At 43.2% G+C, this 20,164-nt stretch overlaps 1 protein-coding gene across 1 annotated transcript in view; it reads left to right on the top strand.

Moving 5' to 3' along the window:
- The first annotated feature begins 5,769 nt into the window (after positions 1-5,769).
- The window catches only part of NLN (neurolysin), a 282,536-nt gene continuing 268,141 nt past the window's right edge, over positions 5,770-20,164 (top strand). The window contains exon 1 of the mRNA XM_086960698.1: positions 5,770-5,991. Within this exon, the coding sequence (XP_086816824.1) occupies positions 5,945-5,991 (47 nt within the window). The 5' untranslated portion in view covers positions 5,770-5,944. The remainder of the gene's footprint in view (positions 5,992-20,164) is intronic.

Genomic DNA, 20,164 nt, shown 5'->3' on the forward strand with positions numbered 1-20,164 from the left:
TGAGAGTTACTTTCGTCGAGCTGCTGTGCAAGGTCAGACATAAAGATGTTGAATAATGTTGGCACTAACACATACCCTTATTTAAGGCCCTTTGTTGTCTGTATTTTCCTTGACAAGCGTCTCCTAGTCCCAGCTTAACGTGGACCCATGTATCCGTATGTAGTGAAATCAACTGTGTTAGTAGCCCGGGTGGAATTTTCCTTTCTTCCAGCTTCGACCATAGTAAATTTCTATTGATGTCATTGAACGCTGAAGTAAAATCAATAAAACATACCTACAGGGGCAGATTGGCTGTCTTAATGGCGTCAATAAGAAGTGATAGAGCCAGAATGTTTGAGGTTGTTCCCATTTGTTTGCGAAATCCTGTCTAGGTGATGGGGATTACAGCGTTTTCGTTCGACCATTCCGTGAGCTCCTCTAGAAGAAGACCAGCAAAATATTTGCCCTCGTTGTCAATTAAGGCAACGAGTCTATCGTTTATGGGGTCCTTTACGTTGCCTTTCTTGTAAATTGTTTAAAAAAAGAGTGGGTAACCCAATACACCCTTGGAGGCTTGGGCAATAAAGATACACAAAGTAAGAAGTTTGCCTACAAGGGATTTTGTTTGAGGAATATTTTTTAGATATTTTCTCAAGGATGATTTAAGGTTGCACCCTATTTAGTGGTGAACAACATTTTGAATCAGAGCAAAGTTATAAATTATTTTGATGAAATAACAAAATCTTTTTGATAAAGAGAAACAACAATTCATATATAAAGCACGGGGTACACAATCAAAAATCAGGTAATAAGGATTTGAAACAACCAAACATAGACAGTGAGGTGGCGTAAGTTAACCTGCACGCAGCTATGTTAACATCTTTTCATATATATATATAAAAAGAAGGATGTCAATAACTGAATAAACAGCGCCTTCAAAGCAATCAATGTCCAATGAAAAAGATGTGGTAGTCGACGTTTCAGTCTGTGATGGCGATGAGACCGTCAGACCATCTTCAGGACAAAAAGGGTGATGGAAATCCACGGAATATTCTTAATTTATTCCTGTTTACGAATCCGTATTATTCACTGGATTCAGAAAGAAGCTATTACAAACAACTAGTCGACGTGGTTTTCCGGTTTAAATTTCACGTCGCAAGCGCTATGTCTTCAGTACTCGTGAATGACTCTTGTAATGAGTCATGCCGCGGTACTTTAGAAATCGGTAATCACGCTGTGAGCACTCAATTCACTCTAGGCTCTTAAGCACTGGAACTCGATCGACACGCCTGAGGTCTCGTCAATTGGGCTTCGAATTGACATGGGATGTGTCATCACGTATAGTCATTACTCGGGTATGGTTGAGGGTAGAATTATCAGCAATTTGAGCTAAAGCATAATTTCGAGTGGCTAGGTTAACTGTTGTTTTCACTTCATTTTCAGTTAAACCCCTGACGAAGAATTTAACAATTCGAAATGCATTGGGAACATATGGCCGTCATTTTAACAGTGCTGAAATATGTTTGTTTACACATGCCCTCGTAAAAGCCCAGAATGGCAACGTCTGGCATATGAAAATGATGAATAAACAAGTTGATGCACAGATATAAAGTCTCCGCAGTGATGTATTTAAGGAAGACATGAGAGTTAAATGGTTGGATTAATAATGTTTAATGGAATAAAGTGACTCGACAAGAAAAAGTTAAATACAGGAATGATTTCCCCAAACGCAGTGCGACAGTACTGACGGTCTCATCGCCATCACAGACCGAAACGTCGACTACCGCATCTTTTTCATTGGACATTGATTGCTTTGAAGGCGCTGTTTATTCATTTATTGACATCCTTCTTATATATATATATATATATATATATATATATATATATATATATATATATATATATATATATATATATGTATGTATATATGAAAAGATGTTAACATAGCTGCTGTGCAGGTTAACTTACGCCACCTCACTGTCTATGTTTGGCTGTTTCAAATCCTTATTACCTGATTTTTGATTGAGTACATATTAAATATGTTTTTCCTGAAGTAGATTTTGTACCCCGTGCTTTATATATGAATTGTTGTTTCTCTTTTTCAAAAATATTTTGTTATTCCATTGAAATAATGTATAACTTTGCTCTGATTCAAACTGTTGTTCACCACTAAATAGGGTGCAACCTTAAACAATCCTTCAGAAAATATCTCAAAAATATTCCTCAAACAAAATCCCTTGTAGGCAAATTTCTTACTTTGTGTATCTTTCTTGTAAATTGGAGCTATTAAAGAGCCTGTCAATGATGCTGGAATTGTTACGGTGCCTATGATCTTTTTAAAAAGTGACAATAAGGACGCTGCCCAGAATTCCGGGTTTTGTTTATACAAAATGGGAGGGATCCCGTTGGGACCTGGAGCCCCCTCTGACTTCCCTTTCGCAATCCTACCTATGATTTGTCGTTCGGTGAGCGCCAATGAAGTAATGGCCAGTTGTGGGGTGCAAGCTTGAGTTTTTCTGTCATTTTCTAGTCGCCTAGTTATGTCAGACTTTGACGCTGTGTTAAAGTGGGGCTGGAGGTAATTGGCCGAGGCTTCCTCAGTTAAGTAAGAATCAATACTGAGACTTCTTGAGTTCTGGAGTGTGTTGACTGTTTTCCAGAATCTTCCGCTTGTGTCTTTGTCCTTTTGCGTCATGAAGAAGCCTAGCCCATAGCTCTTCCTCTGCTTCCCTTTTTCCATGCCAAATTATTTTCTTTTTACTCTGTTTTAGTTTTTGCAGTTCCTTTTGAGCCGCGATATCCGGTCCGTCTCGGTGTATTTTCCTGCCGTAGTTTGTTATTGTTTCTTTTAAGGAGCTTTATATTGATATTTTGGTTTGTGGCCTTATCATAGCTACCCATTGATTCAGGACGCTTTGTAGGTCTTCGGAGACTTAGGGAATCCGGCGTTGTATTGATCTTAGATTTCCTTGTGTGTGTCCGTCCAAGACTGCTCGTATATTGTTCCCAGGCACTTAGATAGTCAGTATGGTTTGCGATGCTTTTTTCCCACTGGCTTTTTGAGTCGTTTGTGAAGCCTTCCAAGTTGGTCGTGTTACATTTTATTCTTTTCTGTGCCACCGAAAGCAAGCATCCTAAATTTGTTGCTGGCGTGGATAGCACAGACCCCTGGTAGTTGAGGGTAAATTCATGCTGCTGATGGTCGCTGGCTGACGTTGTTCCTATTTGGAAGTCTGTGACTTTCCCAAACAATTGAAGGGATGAAAATGTGAAATCTAAGGTAGAACTGACAGTCAAGTTGTGGAAAGTGGCTGACGGGGGTCTGTCATTTATGAAGCGGCAATTTAGAGCTACCAGGTTAAGGTGTTCTAGGTCCTTTACGCTGTCCCCTGCCAGCCGATTTTGTTTATCCCATTTATTTGTCGCCTGTTGTAGTATGTCCCACGCCCGGAACCGGTCTTCCAAGAGTGTATCCCTTATTTTGGGACCTCCAAGGAACATATTAAAATCCCCTGTTGCTATGAGGTTGGGTGTTGCCACCTATGCCAATGTCTTTGACACTTCTTCCGTCAGGAGATTCATTCCAGCTTTTTTCTCCCGGGGATGTAAGTATACATTCATCAATATTAACTTTTGTTTTTGATCTTTTCCCCTTACTTCCAAGGCCAGTGATACTCAAAGTACGGCTGGGGGCCCTCCTGACCTTTGCATGCGACCGCCTCATCAACAGCAGCACTATGCTGCTTACTCAACTCTGCAATAACATTTTAAAGGATGTTAAACAAGTAGGAGAGCATTTATTTAAAGGATAATTTAAGGTAAAGAAAGGAAGTAACTAGGGTGTCCTACACTGCTAAGGTTTAAAAATACCTTCATTTTTAAAGAAAACTTGGAGCAAAAGTGTAAAAGTATGCTAAAGTTTGTTCAAATTTCAAAAAAAGTATTTCATCACATGCAGAACTGTTTCATCTTAGTACATCAGATTATATCAGTACCCCGATAAGTATTTTTTCTTACGTGATAGTTTTCAAACATGAAATTAGAAACATTCATTCTTCACCCCACCCTCACAACAATGACAATAGTGAACTAAAAGGCAAGTCGGTTTTTATGTGCTCTCTTTGGGTGACATGGTTTTCTATTATACATAACAGCATTATAGTTTATTAAATCAAACACAGCAGGTGTTTTTGTACAACACACATCCCCAAGCGACGTATTTCAAGGTCCTAATATGTGATAAACAAGAAAAACGAGAGAAAGTAAAATAAAACAATTCAGTAGGATCGCACAATTTGTTTAAATGGAGATGAGATTATTACCAAGATTCTTGTTTCACGTTGTTCAATTCAGACTCTAGATGCAAGGCCGGTTCTATAATTTGCGACGCCCTGGGCCAAAAGTGAATGCGCAAGGCCCCTCTAATTTACTTAAGTGACCCCTTGCAAGGAAACTATTCAGAGACACAGCGGGAGGCCCATTGTACAGGATTTTACGGCCCCCACAGTTTTAACTGTCAGCCCACAAGCAAGTCTCACACCTCCAGCCTGATAGGTGTAAGAATTGCTTGTGGGCTATGAGTTAACACTGTGGAGGCGCTAAAATACTGTACAATAGGCCTCCCGCAGTGTCTCTGAATGGGTCTCCTTGCAATTGAGACAAGGGGAAGCGTCTCCCTCCCCTAGGCCTCCAGGCACCATACCTGAGAGGCCCAGGGAGGGGAACCCGCCCATAGACCCTACTTGCAAGGAAACAGGGAAACAACAGGTCAAACCATCAGTTTGGGGCCCCATGCTGGTGGGCTGAGTGCGAAGCCCTGGGGAGCTGCCATGCTGCCCATGCCTAGCACAGGCCCTGACTAGATGTATATGCTTTGCTTCGCCTACACCCATCTGACTCAAACCCTCCTGCCCTACCCCATCCCCTATTACTACCTGCTGGCATCAATGCAGCCCTCGGTCACATCACAGACCAACTGTGTGGCCCCTGGGAAATAGTTTGCGAGTACCCATGGGCAGTGCTGCATGTGTGTCTCTGTTCATAATCAGTTACACTCCAAACTAAAACACGTAGGTAAAAGACCTTGTCATTTACAACGCCAATAGCTTTAATTGTAAAAAATGCGAGACCTACTGTATTATAAATGCTTGTTCTATGCAGGAATCGGGCAGCAGGAAACTAACTGTAATGAGATAGGCTGTTGCCGAGATGTGATGATTTAAGAAGATTTATTGATTAATTATAAGTCCAAATCATAGGATCATTAAAGCCCCACCAGGAGCAGCTCTCTTGCTGCTCAGCCCAATCACCCAACTGTCACACATCCACCAGGCATAAACCACATTCCATCATTACATCACACACTCCAACATTCTACCATTCATCCACACAGGCTGAGCAGCAAGACAGGTAAGCGGGGAAGGTACATGGCATCCAAACCAGAATAACACACTAACCTTTAACTCGGTATTCTCACTGAAACATGAGGGTTGGCATGCCTAAGCAGCATCATTTAAGTGGAGCACTTTCGCTGTCAGCACTCACAAACAGCACATGCTCCAGGGGTCATTTGGAAGAGCTCTGAATTGTGTGACAACTGTTTCAGTGGCTGTTGGGGACGGCGTCCAATTTCTAAAATGAGTGGAGGTTGTGACTTCTTCAACCCGTGACCACCCTCTAACGTGGTTTACACTCGATCCTAAAAATCTTGCAGATGCAAACTTTCTTCTTGAATGAACGGCCTGGGCTGGCCCTAACATGGCCACAGCTCAGAGCCTCTGCCCATGCGTAGTACGCGATGCCAGTCTAACAGACCAAATCTGCTGTTCCATTCGTCCTTGGTTCTCGCATGCGCAGTGTGCAGAGAAAACGTGCGTTTAATGTCAAACACATGGCAATAGTGTTTCGCGTTCAGTGAAAGAGATTCCGGAGGCGAGGAAAGCCTACATGTAACCGCTACTGGGTCATGTGGAGTCTCCGCCGTCTGGCTCCAGTTCAAGTATCCCCGCTCAGGTATCAATCTCAGGAATTAAATAGTGTAGCCGGGTTAAGGGAACTACTGCAGAAACATCTATAATTATATCTTTAAGTGCTAGACATCGTACAAACATCGCATAGACATGACAACTTCCGGTCGTCGTCCATATTGGGTGTGGGTGACTACACCTGTATTGTTTGTGAATTATTTTCCAAAATTCCGAATATCAAAAGCGGCTTCGATAAATGTGGTCTATTATTTCAATATGCGCCGCTAACATAAACGGAGTTCAGGTGTGTTGTGGAGTAGTATGAGTTCAGTGTCGTTCTCACCCTCTATGGGCTGCTGAGACAGCATGAATAATCCACTCTAACCGGTCTGGCCGCATCCGTGCTGTTTCCGGGTTTGTCCTGTCACGAGCATCCTCCTTTGAGGCGCTTCCAGAGCACGCGCCCTCTCTCACTGTCTACGATCTAATAACTTCACATCCTTAAATAACAGTATGACAACCACTCTTAATTACTGAGCCAATAAACTGATATTCGCAAGGTTTGGAAATAATATTTTAGTGGAATGATCATTAATATTAACGTATAACAATTTGCCCTCCCTAAAGATCTAATTCGTTTTGCAGTTTCAAAACAAAACAAGCACTGGCGTCGCGTCGCAGAGGAAAGTTGGAGCTATTGGTTTTGTAAATGACATTTTATATTTATGTTTTGTGATTTACAATGCCAATACTTTTTACTTTAGCAAATGTGACACTTTTAGCATTTGTAATGCCACATGTTTTGTATTGACGTGACTTAGATGTATTGATATTACAAATAACAATGGCTTTTAATTTTTTAAAATAATTAATACTTAAATAAAAGTGATTGTAATTTATAATGGCAATGGTACGTTTTTGCCAGAGCTATTGGCTTTGGCAATGTATGTAAGCTATGTTCAAGAGCAGCTTGGCTGCTGTGAGGCATGCCATAAAGTTATAATTAAAAAAGTGTTAAAAGCATTTTTGTTACCTTATTTATAAACCAAGAAGACATAATGTAAAACTGAAAAATGTTTATGCAACTGAGTTGAGGCCTGTTAAACTACCCACAGGGTAGCCTTTTTTCAGGGTTTGTGTGGTATTTGAGCAAAGTATTTCCTTTCTGTATAAGGTGATAATCAGTTTCACATTATCGTGTTTGATAATAAGATCAAGGAGTGAGAAAATGAAAAATACCGGCTTTCGGTTATTTTGATTATTTTTGTACCTTCCAAGGCGTTAAACTACCGTTGGTGCCGATAGAAAACCGGACGTGTGTAGCCCTACACACTGCCCACTTTGATCAGGTGAGTGAGGCTCCATAGCCCTAAACAGAACCGATCCGTATGTCTTAGGCTGTCCTCGAAGCTATCACCACTGGGATAAGTAATATTAAACCCTGGCTTTAGGCAGCATTGAGGTTTGGGTGGACAATTTCTTACTGCGAGTTAAACGGCGGGCCCCCAAATATAGAATCACAATTAACGGCTAAAACTTCGAAGATGAGTAAAAATAAACAAGTGAACCGCGCGTATGGTTTTTTATTTTTACTTTTGAGTTTGTTCGCGTTTCACTTTTCTAGTTATTTTTTATTTTTACAGGTTTTATAGAATTATTTTAATGTTCCTTTGGTCTATTACACGCAACATCGAGAGGTAAGGAGGGGGTGAGGGCAGGAAAGCGAGGGAGTGAGTGGAAGGGGAATGTCTAGGGTGGGAGAGCAATAGAGACGAGAGTGAGTAGGTCAATGAGAGCGGTGCGGGAGAGACAGAGAGGTAAAGAGACAGTGTGGGTGACAACGAGTAATAGACAGAGAGGCACAGAAGGGACGCAAGAGAGGAAGCAAGGGTCACAGGAAAAAGAAAGATAATTATGGTGTGTGTGCGAGAAAGTTTAGAGCGAAAGATGCGGGAAGAGAGAGAGCGGAACACAGACGTTGAGAGATTGAGGGGTGACAATGAAAGAGTGCGTGAGAGACAGAAAGAGGAAACGTGAGGATGAGAGAGAGTCTAGAGAAAGAGAATGAGAGAACGAATCAAGGGGGTAAGTATCCAATGAGATAGAGAACAAGAGAAGCAAATGAAGCAGAGAGGCGACTGAGGGAGAATGAGTGATAGACGGAGATGAGGAGAAGAGGAGAGGAGAGAGAGGAGGGAGAAGTGGGCAGAAAAAGAAAGGGAAATAATGAGAGTGTGATAGAGACACATTGACCTAAGTGCAAGAGATAGGACCTAATGAACGAGAGGATAACATTAAATAAATGCACGCACGGAAACAAAGTGAAATAATGCGTCACCAACACGTACCTGATAATGCAGAGCGGCCGGGAGACAAAGTGAAATAATGCGTCACCAACACGTACCTGATAATGCAGAACGGCCGGGAGACAAAGTGAAATAATGCGTCACCAACACGTACCTGATAATGGAGAGCGGCAGGGAAATTGATAGTACGGCCGGCCAGCCATGATTAATTAGGGGAGGAGAAGCCGCAGAGCGCACGCTGGGCGAAGCCCTTTGATGTGCTGTGCGGCCGTTAAAAAAAAATGCAATTAGGAGGGAGGGAGGCTGATGCGCGTGCTTGTTTGGTCACGTGATTCACGTGAACTCAAAGAAACCCGCAGCAAGAAGCCCTTGGTTTGACGAGGATTTTGAGCACTTGAATTCTCGCTCCGCTCCATGCGCTTGCGCGCATTGATCGGTCGCGAGACCTAAACATACGTCACCCGTTTGGAAGCTCGATGTTAATCATTGATTTGACCCTTGTGATATTTACTATCACCCCAGTATCACCTGCTACTCCTTCAAAAATAATCTGCTCTCCCTGCGACCTGTCCGAACTCCAATATATTTATTGTCTCTGGTCATCCTTTGTCATTCGTTTTAGGAAGAAGGAGAGTTAGCACCAGGTTCTGTGCATATTTATAGGCATCATATTAGACCTTGTACAAACCGACTAATTACTACTATAAGTTATCATGATGTATATTTTAATTTTATCATTATAGCATTATTTTTTTGAAATATTTTTTTCTCAAACTTTTTCCCCCATTTTTTTTAGTAACAAATTCACAATAAATAGTTCTTCATACAATCATTATTCTGTACATAAATAAATCCTCAGTGTATACAAAAACCAAAAAGTGTATAATACAATTCATAAATCACTGTTCATATACAGAACCAAAATTCCATTCAACGCGTTTCGGCGTATGACTTCCTCAGGAATTCTGTATTTTTGTCACATAAGTGGTACTGTAGATGACTGATGGTGGTACCTCTGGTGATGGATAATGAAGGAATAAGAGACAAACCCATTCACTCATGAATATGTCTCCACTCTAGGGACTACTGGATAAATTAATTTCCTTCCAATTAGGTTTCTAATGTTGATAATCCATATCGAAATTGAGAGCGATCAGAGGGAAGACACATCGTTCCTGTGAGATACATCTTTTTACAAGAATTTCTACTCTCCTGATGGTGACCATAACCCACGGCGAATTGAACTAATATATACATCATATATACTTGTTACAAGTTTTACGTTAAGTGATCTATGGCTTTGTTGAACACAGAATAATTGCGGCAAAGGTCCATCAGCTTCCTTATTTCCCATATGGATTATCAACATTAGAAACCTAATGAGTTATAAATAAGTATGTAAATGGCAAACTCATTTTCAAGTGCCTTCAGTTACTAGCAGCAGTCTGTGTAATTACATCTAACGGGCATAAGTGTAGCAGCTGTTTGTTCATCAACAAGAGAGAACAGTCCATATTATAAAATAGACAGGAAAAGGTATAAAACAGCATATAAATGAGTACATAAAATACCAGATCAATTTTCAAGAGCCTTCAAATGCTAGCAACAGTATGTTGACATCTAACGGTTCTAAGAGGGAGCAGGGGCGCTGATGTAGCAGTTAGTTTTTCGTTAGTCTGGGCTTCTTGGGAGGCCATATAATGACCTAAACCTTTTATATGAAAGATGTACACAGTTTGTCAGACCAATGTTTAGGGCCATTTTTTCTGGGCATAGCGCTGCTATAATGCTCTGTGGTCAGGTTTGGACTCCCAGCTTATTTCACTTAGTTCTAAGACTTGATTTACGCAAGTCCATCATCACAGTTATTAAGTAAGAGCATTTTATTGTTTATTTAATTAAATACATAACAATTTGAGCACAATTGCACATAGTACAATTAATACTTAATACCACCCCTGAATAAAACCCCGTTTTAAAGTCACTGCAAAACATAGTGTATCCAACTATCCTCTAAGATCAATATAAATGTGCAAACAAGCTTGAAACATAGTAGGTCGGGTTATCATTTTAACCTGTTAACCTTGCCGTTGCAGAACTTAGTTTTTAACAAGTGCCCTTAAAATCCCCCTACCATAGTCATTTAAACATTGAATGTTCTTCTAGTCCAGAATGCATTTTTTGTCGTTCTTTGTTCTGTAGTGGGTCTTCACCTTTCTTTCTTAAAGTGTTTCCTGATGTGGTGTTCTTACCATTTTTTAAATATTTTATCAGTTTTCAATTAAGCTGCATATCTGACGGGTCCAATGTTTGTATAATAAGTCCTGGTCCCTTTTGCTAAAAAAAAGCTTTTTTCAATACAGTGAGTAAGTGTAAGTGCGGGCAAATGCAGATTAGATTAATAAAGTCCTCTTTGGTTCCACCGCAGAGTCTACATACTATGGTATGGACCTGCTATAATTCCACAATGGTTTATCGGCAAATGGTAGTTGACCAAAGCGGATTGCCTTGAGGAGTTTTTTTTATTCTTGTTGAAAAGGTAAGGTCTAGATAGTTAAAGAGTTTTGTAATTTTTGATCACCATCCAACTACTATGTGAAGGTATTCTTATCCAGTAGTATCAAATGAACTTTCGCAACTTTATTTAGATGATGTTTAGAAGTTTCAAAGGAAAGGTTCTTGTTCCAGAGCTCTACAGAGTTGGTTAATGCCAATGCTTTGAACAGATACTGGTTATATGTTGATTTATTATTTTTTAAAACATTTTTCGACCTCTTCCCATAGAGCCTTGTTGATTGGGTGATGGACCAAATTTTGTTTTATTTTATACCAGCACTTAATTGTCAAGTACAATCTACGTACGGTTTCATTAGTCAGGCCAAATTCTAGATGTATTTGTAATGGTGAGTCAGACTTAGGCAGTTGGAAAACACGTTTATATGTTGTAACCAGTAACATATTTAAAAGTGCAGAATCTTTTCTGTACTTGATGACACTCGCATAGGATATTGTAGGTAACAATTTTAGCGCTATCACCACAAGCAGTGGCTTACATCTTGGGCCATTTAGTTTTTGGGCCAGTGTGGTAAATGCAAAAAATAGTGCCCCTGATTGTTGCAACGTCATTTTTCTGCACTTGATATGTGAGTCTGCTGTTGATGTAAACTCCCAAGTACTTGTAGCTGGTCTCTTCTTCCAGCACATTCCAGTTTATCCAGATATTCAATGGGAGAGTTGTACGATTACAAATCTGCATGTTTTTCGTTTTTGATGTGTTAATTTCAAGGGTATTGGCAGTGACATACATGTACATATCATTCAAGGCTCTCTGTAGTCCAACTTTTCTTTGGCTTATCAACACTGTCAACTACATACGCCAAATGTGAAAATTTTATATTTCCCATGTGCGGCGGGTGGGTATTAATCTGGGGTGTCGAGTCGAGGTGTCAGGTCACTCATAAACAGGTTAAAAAGGTGTGGCGCCAGAACACATCCCTGTTTGAGGCCTCTCTTTGTGTTCAGTTCTCTTGATAGTCTTGAGCCGTTTCCCAGCTTACCTCTAATCCATGTTTTTGAGTAAAGTTACAGTATTGTTTTCCAAATTTTGTCTGGGATATTCCATACTCTTAGTTTCTCCATAGACTACTATGATCCACGCTATTGAATCCCACTTTCAGGTAATAAAGCAGAGATATAGTTTTTGCTTGTTACATTTGCTTTTTTCTACTACTAGCGAGAGTGCTAGTATCTTTATGATAGTTCCGAACTCTTTTCAGAATCCTGTTTGGATCATATTGTTATTCTGACCAGTCAACCAAATCTTTAAGGATCAGGAGGCATAGTATTTTGCTTCCACGTCTTGAAGCGCAATAAGCCTACAGTTGGCTGGGCACGTTCTGTCGCCACCTTTATAAATGGGGGAGATGATTGAACCTTGCCAGCTTGGCGGTATTTGATTTAATAGCTCTATTTCTTTATACAGAGTGTTTGATTGGTTATTCCAAAATGCAGCTTCATATGTGAAAATCACCTGCGAAGATGCATCTTCCTGTCTGTCCTTCCTTGGTTATGGCATCGACCTTGAGGTTTTGACAGTTTATGCCATACGCTGAAAGTAAACCCACTGCACCTTGCCCGCTACTTGATTTGATGATTTCATCTGATCTTGTCCCCTGCTTGTGAAATATCATGCTTGTCAGAAGGTTGACCCAATCATGTTCCTGGATGTTAGAGGACAGTGTAGTGCTAGAGGCACTCTTGTGGTCTGACATCCTGTGATGACATTTGACTACCATTATTTTAATTGACTTTGTTGTGTTATTTTATCTTAACCTGAATGTACAACGTCCTGCATATGCCTTGCTTCTCTTACAGGTTTATTTCTTGTAACCTTGCAGTTTTTCAGTGGGAGCTGTTACGGAGTAGAACAGCCTTGCCAAGAACAGAACGTGTGGGATGAGCATCGAAAGCATGAGAGAGAGAGTGAGGTGTGGAATGTACTTTTTAGTCTTGAAGTGCATTGTGTTGTACATTGGTAGAATTATGAAGTTCTTACTATTGGGTTTGACATGGCCTCATGGCATCCTGTTTTCTGACTCTGCCTGACTTGAGCTTTATCTGCATGCACAGCAACACTTGCAAGTTGTTTGGGTTAATCACGTTCAAGGATTGTTTTTGTGAGAGATTGTTTATTGCACTCTGGAAGGCTTTTGTGAGCTTCATCAAGATAAAGACTGGAACATGCGAGATTGGAGAGGGGAATGCTTGCTTGGAAGCTGGCCAGTTCTGGTAAGATTCTTTTGGCTCAGGGGGGAAGGTTTCTCTCAAACCTTCTTTTGTGTTTTAAGATTATAAAGCTGAGGGTTGCTCATTTAGAAACTGGGATTTTGGAATCTGAATGGGGACGGACGCGTCTACTTCGGAGTGGAACCCTGGTTGCTGAGGCTCCTAACCACAGCTGTTAATCCAGCGGTCAGGATTGGGCTAAGATGCAGTGTTTGCACCAGGTGAAGTGTTGAGTTTTGACTAGTGCCATTGTGATGCGTGGTTCCAGTTGCTGTGGTCATTTGAGGTGTTTTCTTTGTGATGTGTGAGTGAGTTTAGGTGGACATCCAAAGTAGTCATTTGATGTATTTAGTGTACATACATAACTTTCTAATCAATTGCAGGACATCCAGCATATTATATTTTCTTGATTGTTATCTCATATTATTTGCTGCTTGTTTATTCATCAGTATTATTCATCCATTTAACTGTTGCATTTACCATCTGTGTTATTATTGCTTGCATATAAACATATATATATATATATCTTTGTGTATTTGAATGTTGTGCATTTGGCATCTGGGAAAGCCTTTCTATTAGAGAGCATTGTGTAAAATAAAATCCCCAGCCGTATTCTAAAACAAGAGTTTTTTCATTTTGTAAAATAAAACCCTTTTCTAAAGGTGTTTTCTGTTTTGTGTTAATGTCTTCTGCCTCGCCGAGTGTTGAGCCACCGTGTGGGAGATATTGTATTATCAGAAAGGCGAAGCAAGACAGACAGCAAATTCATTGGTCTACTCAGCTTGTTAATTGGATCCCTAAATGAACTTGAGTTGACTTGTTTTGAACTCTACAGTAGTATGGCCCAAAATATTTTTTCTTTCTATTTTTTTGACCCATAGTTATTTTTTGTAATCTTTTGTAATAGCCTAACTTTTTCCCATGCCAACTCATCGGAAGTGTTTGGTTTTAACTTCCTGACCACTTTCTTTATTCCCCAATCGGGGACATGAGGGGACGGGAAATTATTTTACATGTTTTTTGTTAGATTTAGCTTTGAACAGTCGGCATCAGAGATATTAAATTTGAGGTAAATTTTATCTGATCATCCATTATATTTTGTTGCTTAGTGCGGATCGCCAATATCTGTTCCTTTACTGTATGTTGCAATCCTTTACTGTATGTTGCAATTCTTGTATGGAGTCATTTCTCCATTTAAGTCGCCTTAAATTGACTGTGTTTGTGCTGGCAGCCATTATAGTTACTACTTTGTATCTTGGCAAAGTTAGAGTAACCTGAATACATTGGTATGAATGATCACTTGTAGTAGTGTATTCAAATAAGTATTGGGAATGTAGTGGCATTAATGGTAGTGTGACTATTGTATAATCTTATGTCTGAGATTGTTGTAACAGATGGTTATTTTCTCTTTACAGTGGGGTACACATACTTTTTTTTTTCTTCAAAACACAAGGGTTGAGGTAAAACAAAAACAGCACCTTCTTCCACTGTGGCTCAAAGGTTATGGTGATGGTGCTCAGGAGACCAAGGAACACAACCCTGTCTGTTCCTTCATGGGCAAAGCCCAAAATATACAATAGAAAATGCGGAATCAGCACCCATCTGTGAAATGTTTTTTTGACAGTCTCTGATATCTTTAGTGTCTGTGACAAATAAAATCTTGTAATAAATAGGTCCGGACTGATGTAAGGTTTCTTATTCAAATCTTTATTGTGGTAATCCAAGACAGGAAAAAATCCAAGAACACATGTGGATTTCCCTTCTTAGCCCTCACTTTTGTCTTGTGTTTTACTGACTATATCGTCATACTTTTGAGCGAAAGTAAAGATGTGGCCCTTCTTGTAATCGCTGTCATCTCTGCGTATTTTCCTTTGTTTCTTTTCTTTTAAGTACAATTGATACCTGTTCAACTCTTTCTTAAGAATCTCATTATTTTTCTGCATTATATCCTTAAGACTGGACTCATTAATTTCTTTTTCTGAATGTACAATTTCTTCTCTGATCTTTGCTACCTTCCTTTCAGCATTAGTAATCAGAATTGCCATCATTCTGTAAGAGGCGTTATGTAAGCCTTCCTCCCAATCAGTTAGTAAGTCTTTGTCCAAATCCTCAAAACTAGGAAAGATCATTATTCTAAGTCCTCGGGGAATGCGTTTGTTCCCTATGTATTTTTTTTGATCAAATTTATTTTTATTTTCATATAGGTACAACATTGCAGCAATCAGACAGTCATAGCCCCAGATGTGTCTGTAGCCCCATGGTCCGCGGTTAGCATCTGGAGGCCGATCTCTGGAGCAGAATGCCATGAGTCCATGCGAGAGGGCGCGAGTCCTGCCCGGTAACAGACTGTCTCTAAGAGCTCTCGTACCCAACCTCCCAACTAGACCCTCCCTAACCTCAACTACCCCTTCCCTGGAACCGCCCCCTCCCTCCCTCCCCCCCTACCCGGTGTGTTCCGCTGTGTAGGTGTGTGGCATACGAGTGGACCCTCATCAGACCTTTCGTGTCTTGTCCTCTGGTGGTCTATAGAACTCATCAACTAGTCTGAGGACTTTGAGATACTTTGGGCAGGTAAGCTCACATAGTTCGTGTGACAACAGAGGGATTAAGGGTGCCCATGTTTCCCTAAAGGTGTCGGAAGTCTGTGTTAGGGACGCCTGGATCTGCTCCAATCCCATTATGTACCATAGTCTGTGGAGCCACCCTACGTGTGTGGGTTTCCTCGGGGTGCCCCAGAGTGAAAGAATATGTTGCGTCGCCGCCCCTAGTGCTAGCCCCATTTGGCGCCCCCTAATGGACTTAAGTGGAAAGGTGAGTTTGTTGGGCAGGCCTAGGATCGTGCATGCGGGGAAAGCGGGGAATCTCCGTTTCGAAACAGCTATCTATGTCCCGAAGGACCTCCTCCCAGTATTCCTGCACCGTCGGGCATTCCCAGAGCAGATGAAGCATGGTCCCTATGTGTCCGCAGCCCCGTTATGTTACGTTACGTTAAAAATATTTGTACCGCGCACGTTCACGAACGGTTTCATGGCGCTCTTGACATAACGGCAGCTGGGGTGGAGGAGTTACTCGGGTGTTGACTGAAACAAGAAGGTCTTCAGCAGTTTACGGAAGTGATCGTAATTGGGGCTCAGGCGGAGTGCAGTAGGAAGGGAATTCCAAGTGAAGGGTGCCATGGCAGAGAAGCTGAGGCCACCGTGCTTTTTCCGCCTGGTTTTGGGGATAACCAGGAGGTTGTGAGTAGCAGAACGGAGGTCTCTATGAGGGACGTACCGTGTTAGGCAGGAAGAAATTAATGCTGGGGCTGAATCAGATAGGGCTTTGAAGATGACACAGCCAAGTTTAAATATGCAGCGTTTGGTGATGGGGAGCCAGTGGAGGCTACGCAGAAGAGGAGTGACATGCTGGTATTTTGGCTGGCGAAAGATCAGGCGGGCTGCCTGATTCTGGACAAGTTGCAGCCGGTGGAGGTGGATTGATGGAATTCCGGCATACAACGTGTTAGCATAGTCGAGTCTGGAAGTGATCAATGCTAGGATGACTAAAATCAGAGCATCTCTAATGAGGAACCTACTGATCTTGCGGATCCGCCTAAGGTGGAAAAAGCAGGATGAGGTAACTGCGTTGATTTGAGGCCTCATGGGGAGGTCCTCAGAGATGATCACCCCCAGACTCTTCACCGTGCTAACTGGGCTAGGTGGAGTCCCCAGAGAGGAGGGCCAAAAGGTGGAATTCCACTGATTAGTGGAGCCCCCAACTAGTACCAGCTCAGTTTTAGTAGGGTTCAGTTTTAGCTGACTATGGAGCATCCACTCAGCGATGTTGAGCATGGTGGATTGAAAGTTGGAACGAGAGGAAGGAAGGGGGTCAATGGGAAAAATTAACTGAAGATCATCTGCGTAGTTGAAAATGGTGACCGGGGTATTACGGAGGGAAACAAGAAGGGGCTGAAGGTACAAATTAAACAATAAGGGTGAGAGCGCGGAGCCCTGAGGGACCCCGCAAGTAAGGAGTGAATAGGGCGCAGAAAAGGTAGATAGATGGACTGCTTGAGTACAATGGCTCAGAAAGGATCTGAGCCATTCGAGGGCCACCCCCTGGATGCCGGCGTTGTTGACACGGTCGATCAGGATAGTATGATCGACCGTGTCAAATGCAGCCGACAGGTCCAAGAGGACAAGGACCTGGGAGATGTTGTTGTCGGCACCTTTCCTCAAGGCATCCATGACGGCTACTATGACCGCCTCGGTGGAGTGGAGGGGTCTAAAGCCAGCTTGTTGGTCATCCAGGAAGGAGGAATTCTCTATAAAGGTACTCAGGCAGCGAGTGACATAGGTCTCAAGAATTTTGCCCAAGTAGGGAAGGAGGGAAATAGGGCGGTAATTGCTTAGAATGGTGGGGTCAGCATTGGTTTTTTTAAGAATGGGAATAACAGCTGCCTGTTTGAAGGAACGGGGGACCTCCCCAGTAGCGAGAGAGTTGTTGAGCAAAGCTAATGGAGGGCCAGGGCATGCTAGAAAGGCTTCTCTAAGGATCTGAGGGGGGCAGCAGTCATTGGGTGAGCCTGAGCTGACTTTGCGAAGAAGTGCGGAGAATTAATTTTGAGAAATTGGTGGGAGCTGAGTCAGGCGGCTAGAATTCATAGGGGGGAGAGGTAAAGGAAGAGGTGATGAGGGGGGGATGTTATCTTTGATGGTGGAAATTTTGTCTATGAAATAGGAATTCAGAGAAGCCCCTCCAGCACAGGGGTCTCGACGAGGATTGCTTTTGTGTAGCCTCTCTGGCGTTAAGTGCCAGTAGTAAGCCACCTTGACCGCTTCTTCCCGACTGGCTACGTTACGAGCTGTATGGTGTGCTCGGTAGTAGACGTCCTGCCATTCCTTGTGCGAGAGTGCGCGACCCAACTCTCGCTCCCACCACTGCTGTCCCGCAGATTTAGCCGTTGGCAGGGGGGTCAATATCTTATACAGTTCTGTAATCGCCCGTTTATCTGAGGATTTGGCGAGGAGCCACTTCTCGTATGGCTTAAGAGCGCGGCCTACGTGTGGTATGACATCCTTACTAGTAAGCCAGTGCCGCAGCTGGAAATATTGAATGTTTTGTGGTTTGTCAATGGAGTACCCGTCTTGTATAGCCTTCAGTGCCATAAAGCCTTTGCGGGTCAAATAGATGACCAGCCGAGTTGCACTCTGTCTGTCTCCATTGCGGGAAGGAGCCAGGGACCATTCCCGGTGGGAACGCTGGATTGTCAAATAGCGGCGTCATTGGCGAGGGAAAGGATGTGAGGTCCCTTGCTACCGCCACCGCATCCCAGACCTGTAGAAGTGTCCTGGTGATGGATGATTTTTTAATGTATGCTGGTCTACCTGTTCGTGCCAGAAATGGGATCTTCCAGAGCGGCATCCCAGCCATGGCCCTGTCCTGGAATAGCCAACGCTTCTCTGACATCGGCCTGGACCACTCCTGGAGATATCGCATCTGTGTTGCTTGAAAGTACCGCCGTAGGTCAGGGATCCCTAGCCCCCCCTCCGCGGGGACCCGCGTGATCAGGTCACGTCGCATCCTAGGGCGTTTACCAGCCTATATGTAATGCTGTATCGTATCTTGAAACTTCTTGATCATGCCTATCGGAGGGGTGACTGGAATGGTTTGAAACAGGTAAAGCACTTTTGGCAGCAGGGACATTTTGACCGCAGCTACCCGACCAAGCCACGGGAGCGGTTGTTGTTTCCGTCTCCGAATATCCTCTTGAATGTGCGTGAGAAGTTTGGTATAGTTCAGCTCCACTGTTTGAGCCATTGTGGGCGTTAGTTCGATCCCCAAGTATGGAAGTGCGGTTTGTGTGGACAGTCCTCTTAGTTTTAACGAGCCTCTGTTGGCCTGGTGGGTGTTGCACACCAGGGGGAGGATTACCGATTTACCAACATTTATTTTAAAGCCCAACACCTTCCTGAATGGTTCCATTTCCTCCAGGAACACAGGAAGCGAGACTCTGGGGTTGTCCACGGCGACCAGGACGTCGTCCGCATATAGGCCTATCGTGTGTTCCTCGCCCCCGAACTTAATGCCCGTGATGGCCTGGTTGTCCCGCACGCGTTGGGCGAAAGGTCCTATATAGAGGGCGAACAGCAGGGGTGAGAGCGGGCAGCCCTGCCTCGTGCCGCGGCGTATGGCGAACGGCTTGGAGCTCGTTCCGTTCACTTTAACCGTCGCCTGAGGAGATGTGTAGCAGCTCACCACCCAAGCCCTAAACCTTTCGCCTGCTCCAAATCTCGCCAGCGTCTGGTCGAGGTAGATCCAATCAACCCGGTCGAACGCTTTTTCGGGGTCGACTGACAGAAAGGCCGCATCTGTGGCATTGTAGTGTGCCTTATCGATCACTTGTAGCAGGCGCTTTGGTGTTATCTGCGCTTTGGCGGGAGGGAATAAAGCCCGTCTGGTCCGGCTCAATTATACCCGGGAGACATGGGCCCAGCCTCGCGGCTAGGATCCCCGCGAAAAGTTTTAAGTCTAGGTTGAGGAGGGAGATCGGCCTGTATGCCGCGCATTGGGTTTTGTCCTTGACTGGCTTCGGTAGGACAATAATGCCGGCCGCTAGCATCTATGGAGGGATCGATCCTGGCCCCTAAAAAAAGAATTGAACAGCTTTGTTAGTACCGGGGCCAGGAGGGGGCAGAATGATTTATAAAAGCCCGCGGAGAATCCGTCCGGGCCAGGCGCTTTAAGTGGCTTGAGGCGCGCAATAGCGGAGACCACTTCGTCCAAACGTATGGGGGCATCGAGCGCTAGGGCGTTTACCCCATTGAGGGCCGTTACCCTAGTTCCTTCTAGGTATGCTGCTCCCGCTTCAGCCTCAGAGGCCGTATCAGCTTTGTAGAGCGTGGCATAAAATGTCTTAAATGCCTCCGCGATTCAGTCGTCTTCCCGCAGCTCTCGGCCCCCTTCATCGCGGATGATCGGGATTTTGGCTCAGACGATTTTCGCTTTGAGTTTGTTGGCGAGTAAGCGGCCCGTCCTATCCCCCCCCACGTAGTACGTGTGTTTGAGGCGCAGTGCCGCATATTCCGCCCGGTCCAGGTCAAGGCTCGCCAGCTGTGCCCTGGCTGCCTTCAACTTAACCCAGATCCT

The sequence above is a fragment of the Lissotriton vulgaris genome, chromosome 3_1 (assembly GCF_964263255.1).
Source record: "Lissotriton vulgaris chromosome 3_1, aLisVul1.2, whole genome shotgun sequence".
Lineage (NCBI taxonomy): Eukaryota > Metazoa > Chordata > Amphibia > Caudata > Salamandridae > Lissotriton > Lissotriton vulgaris.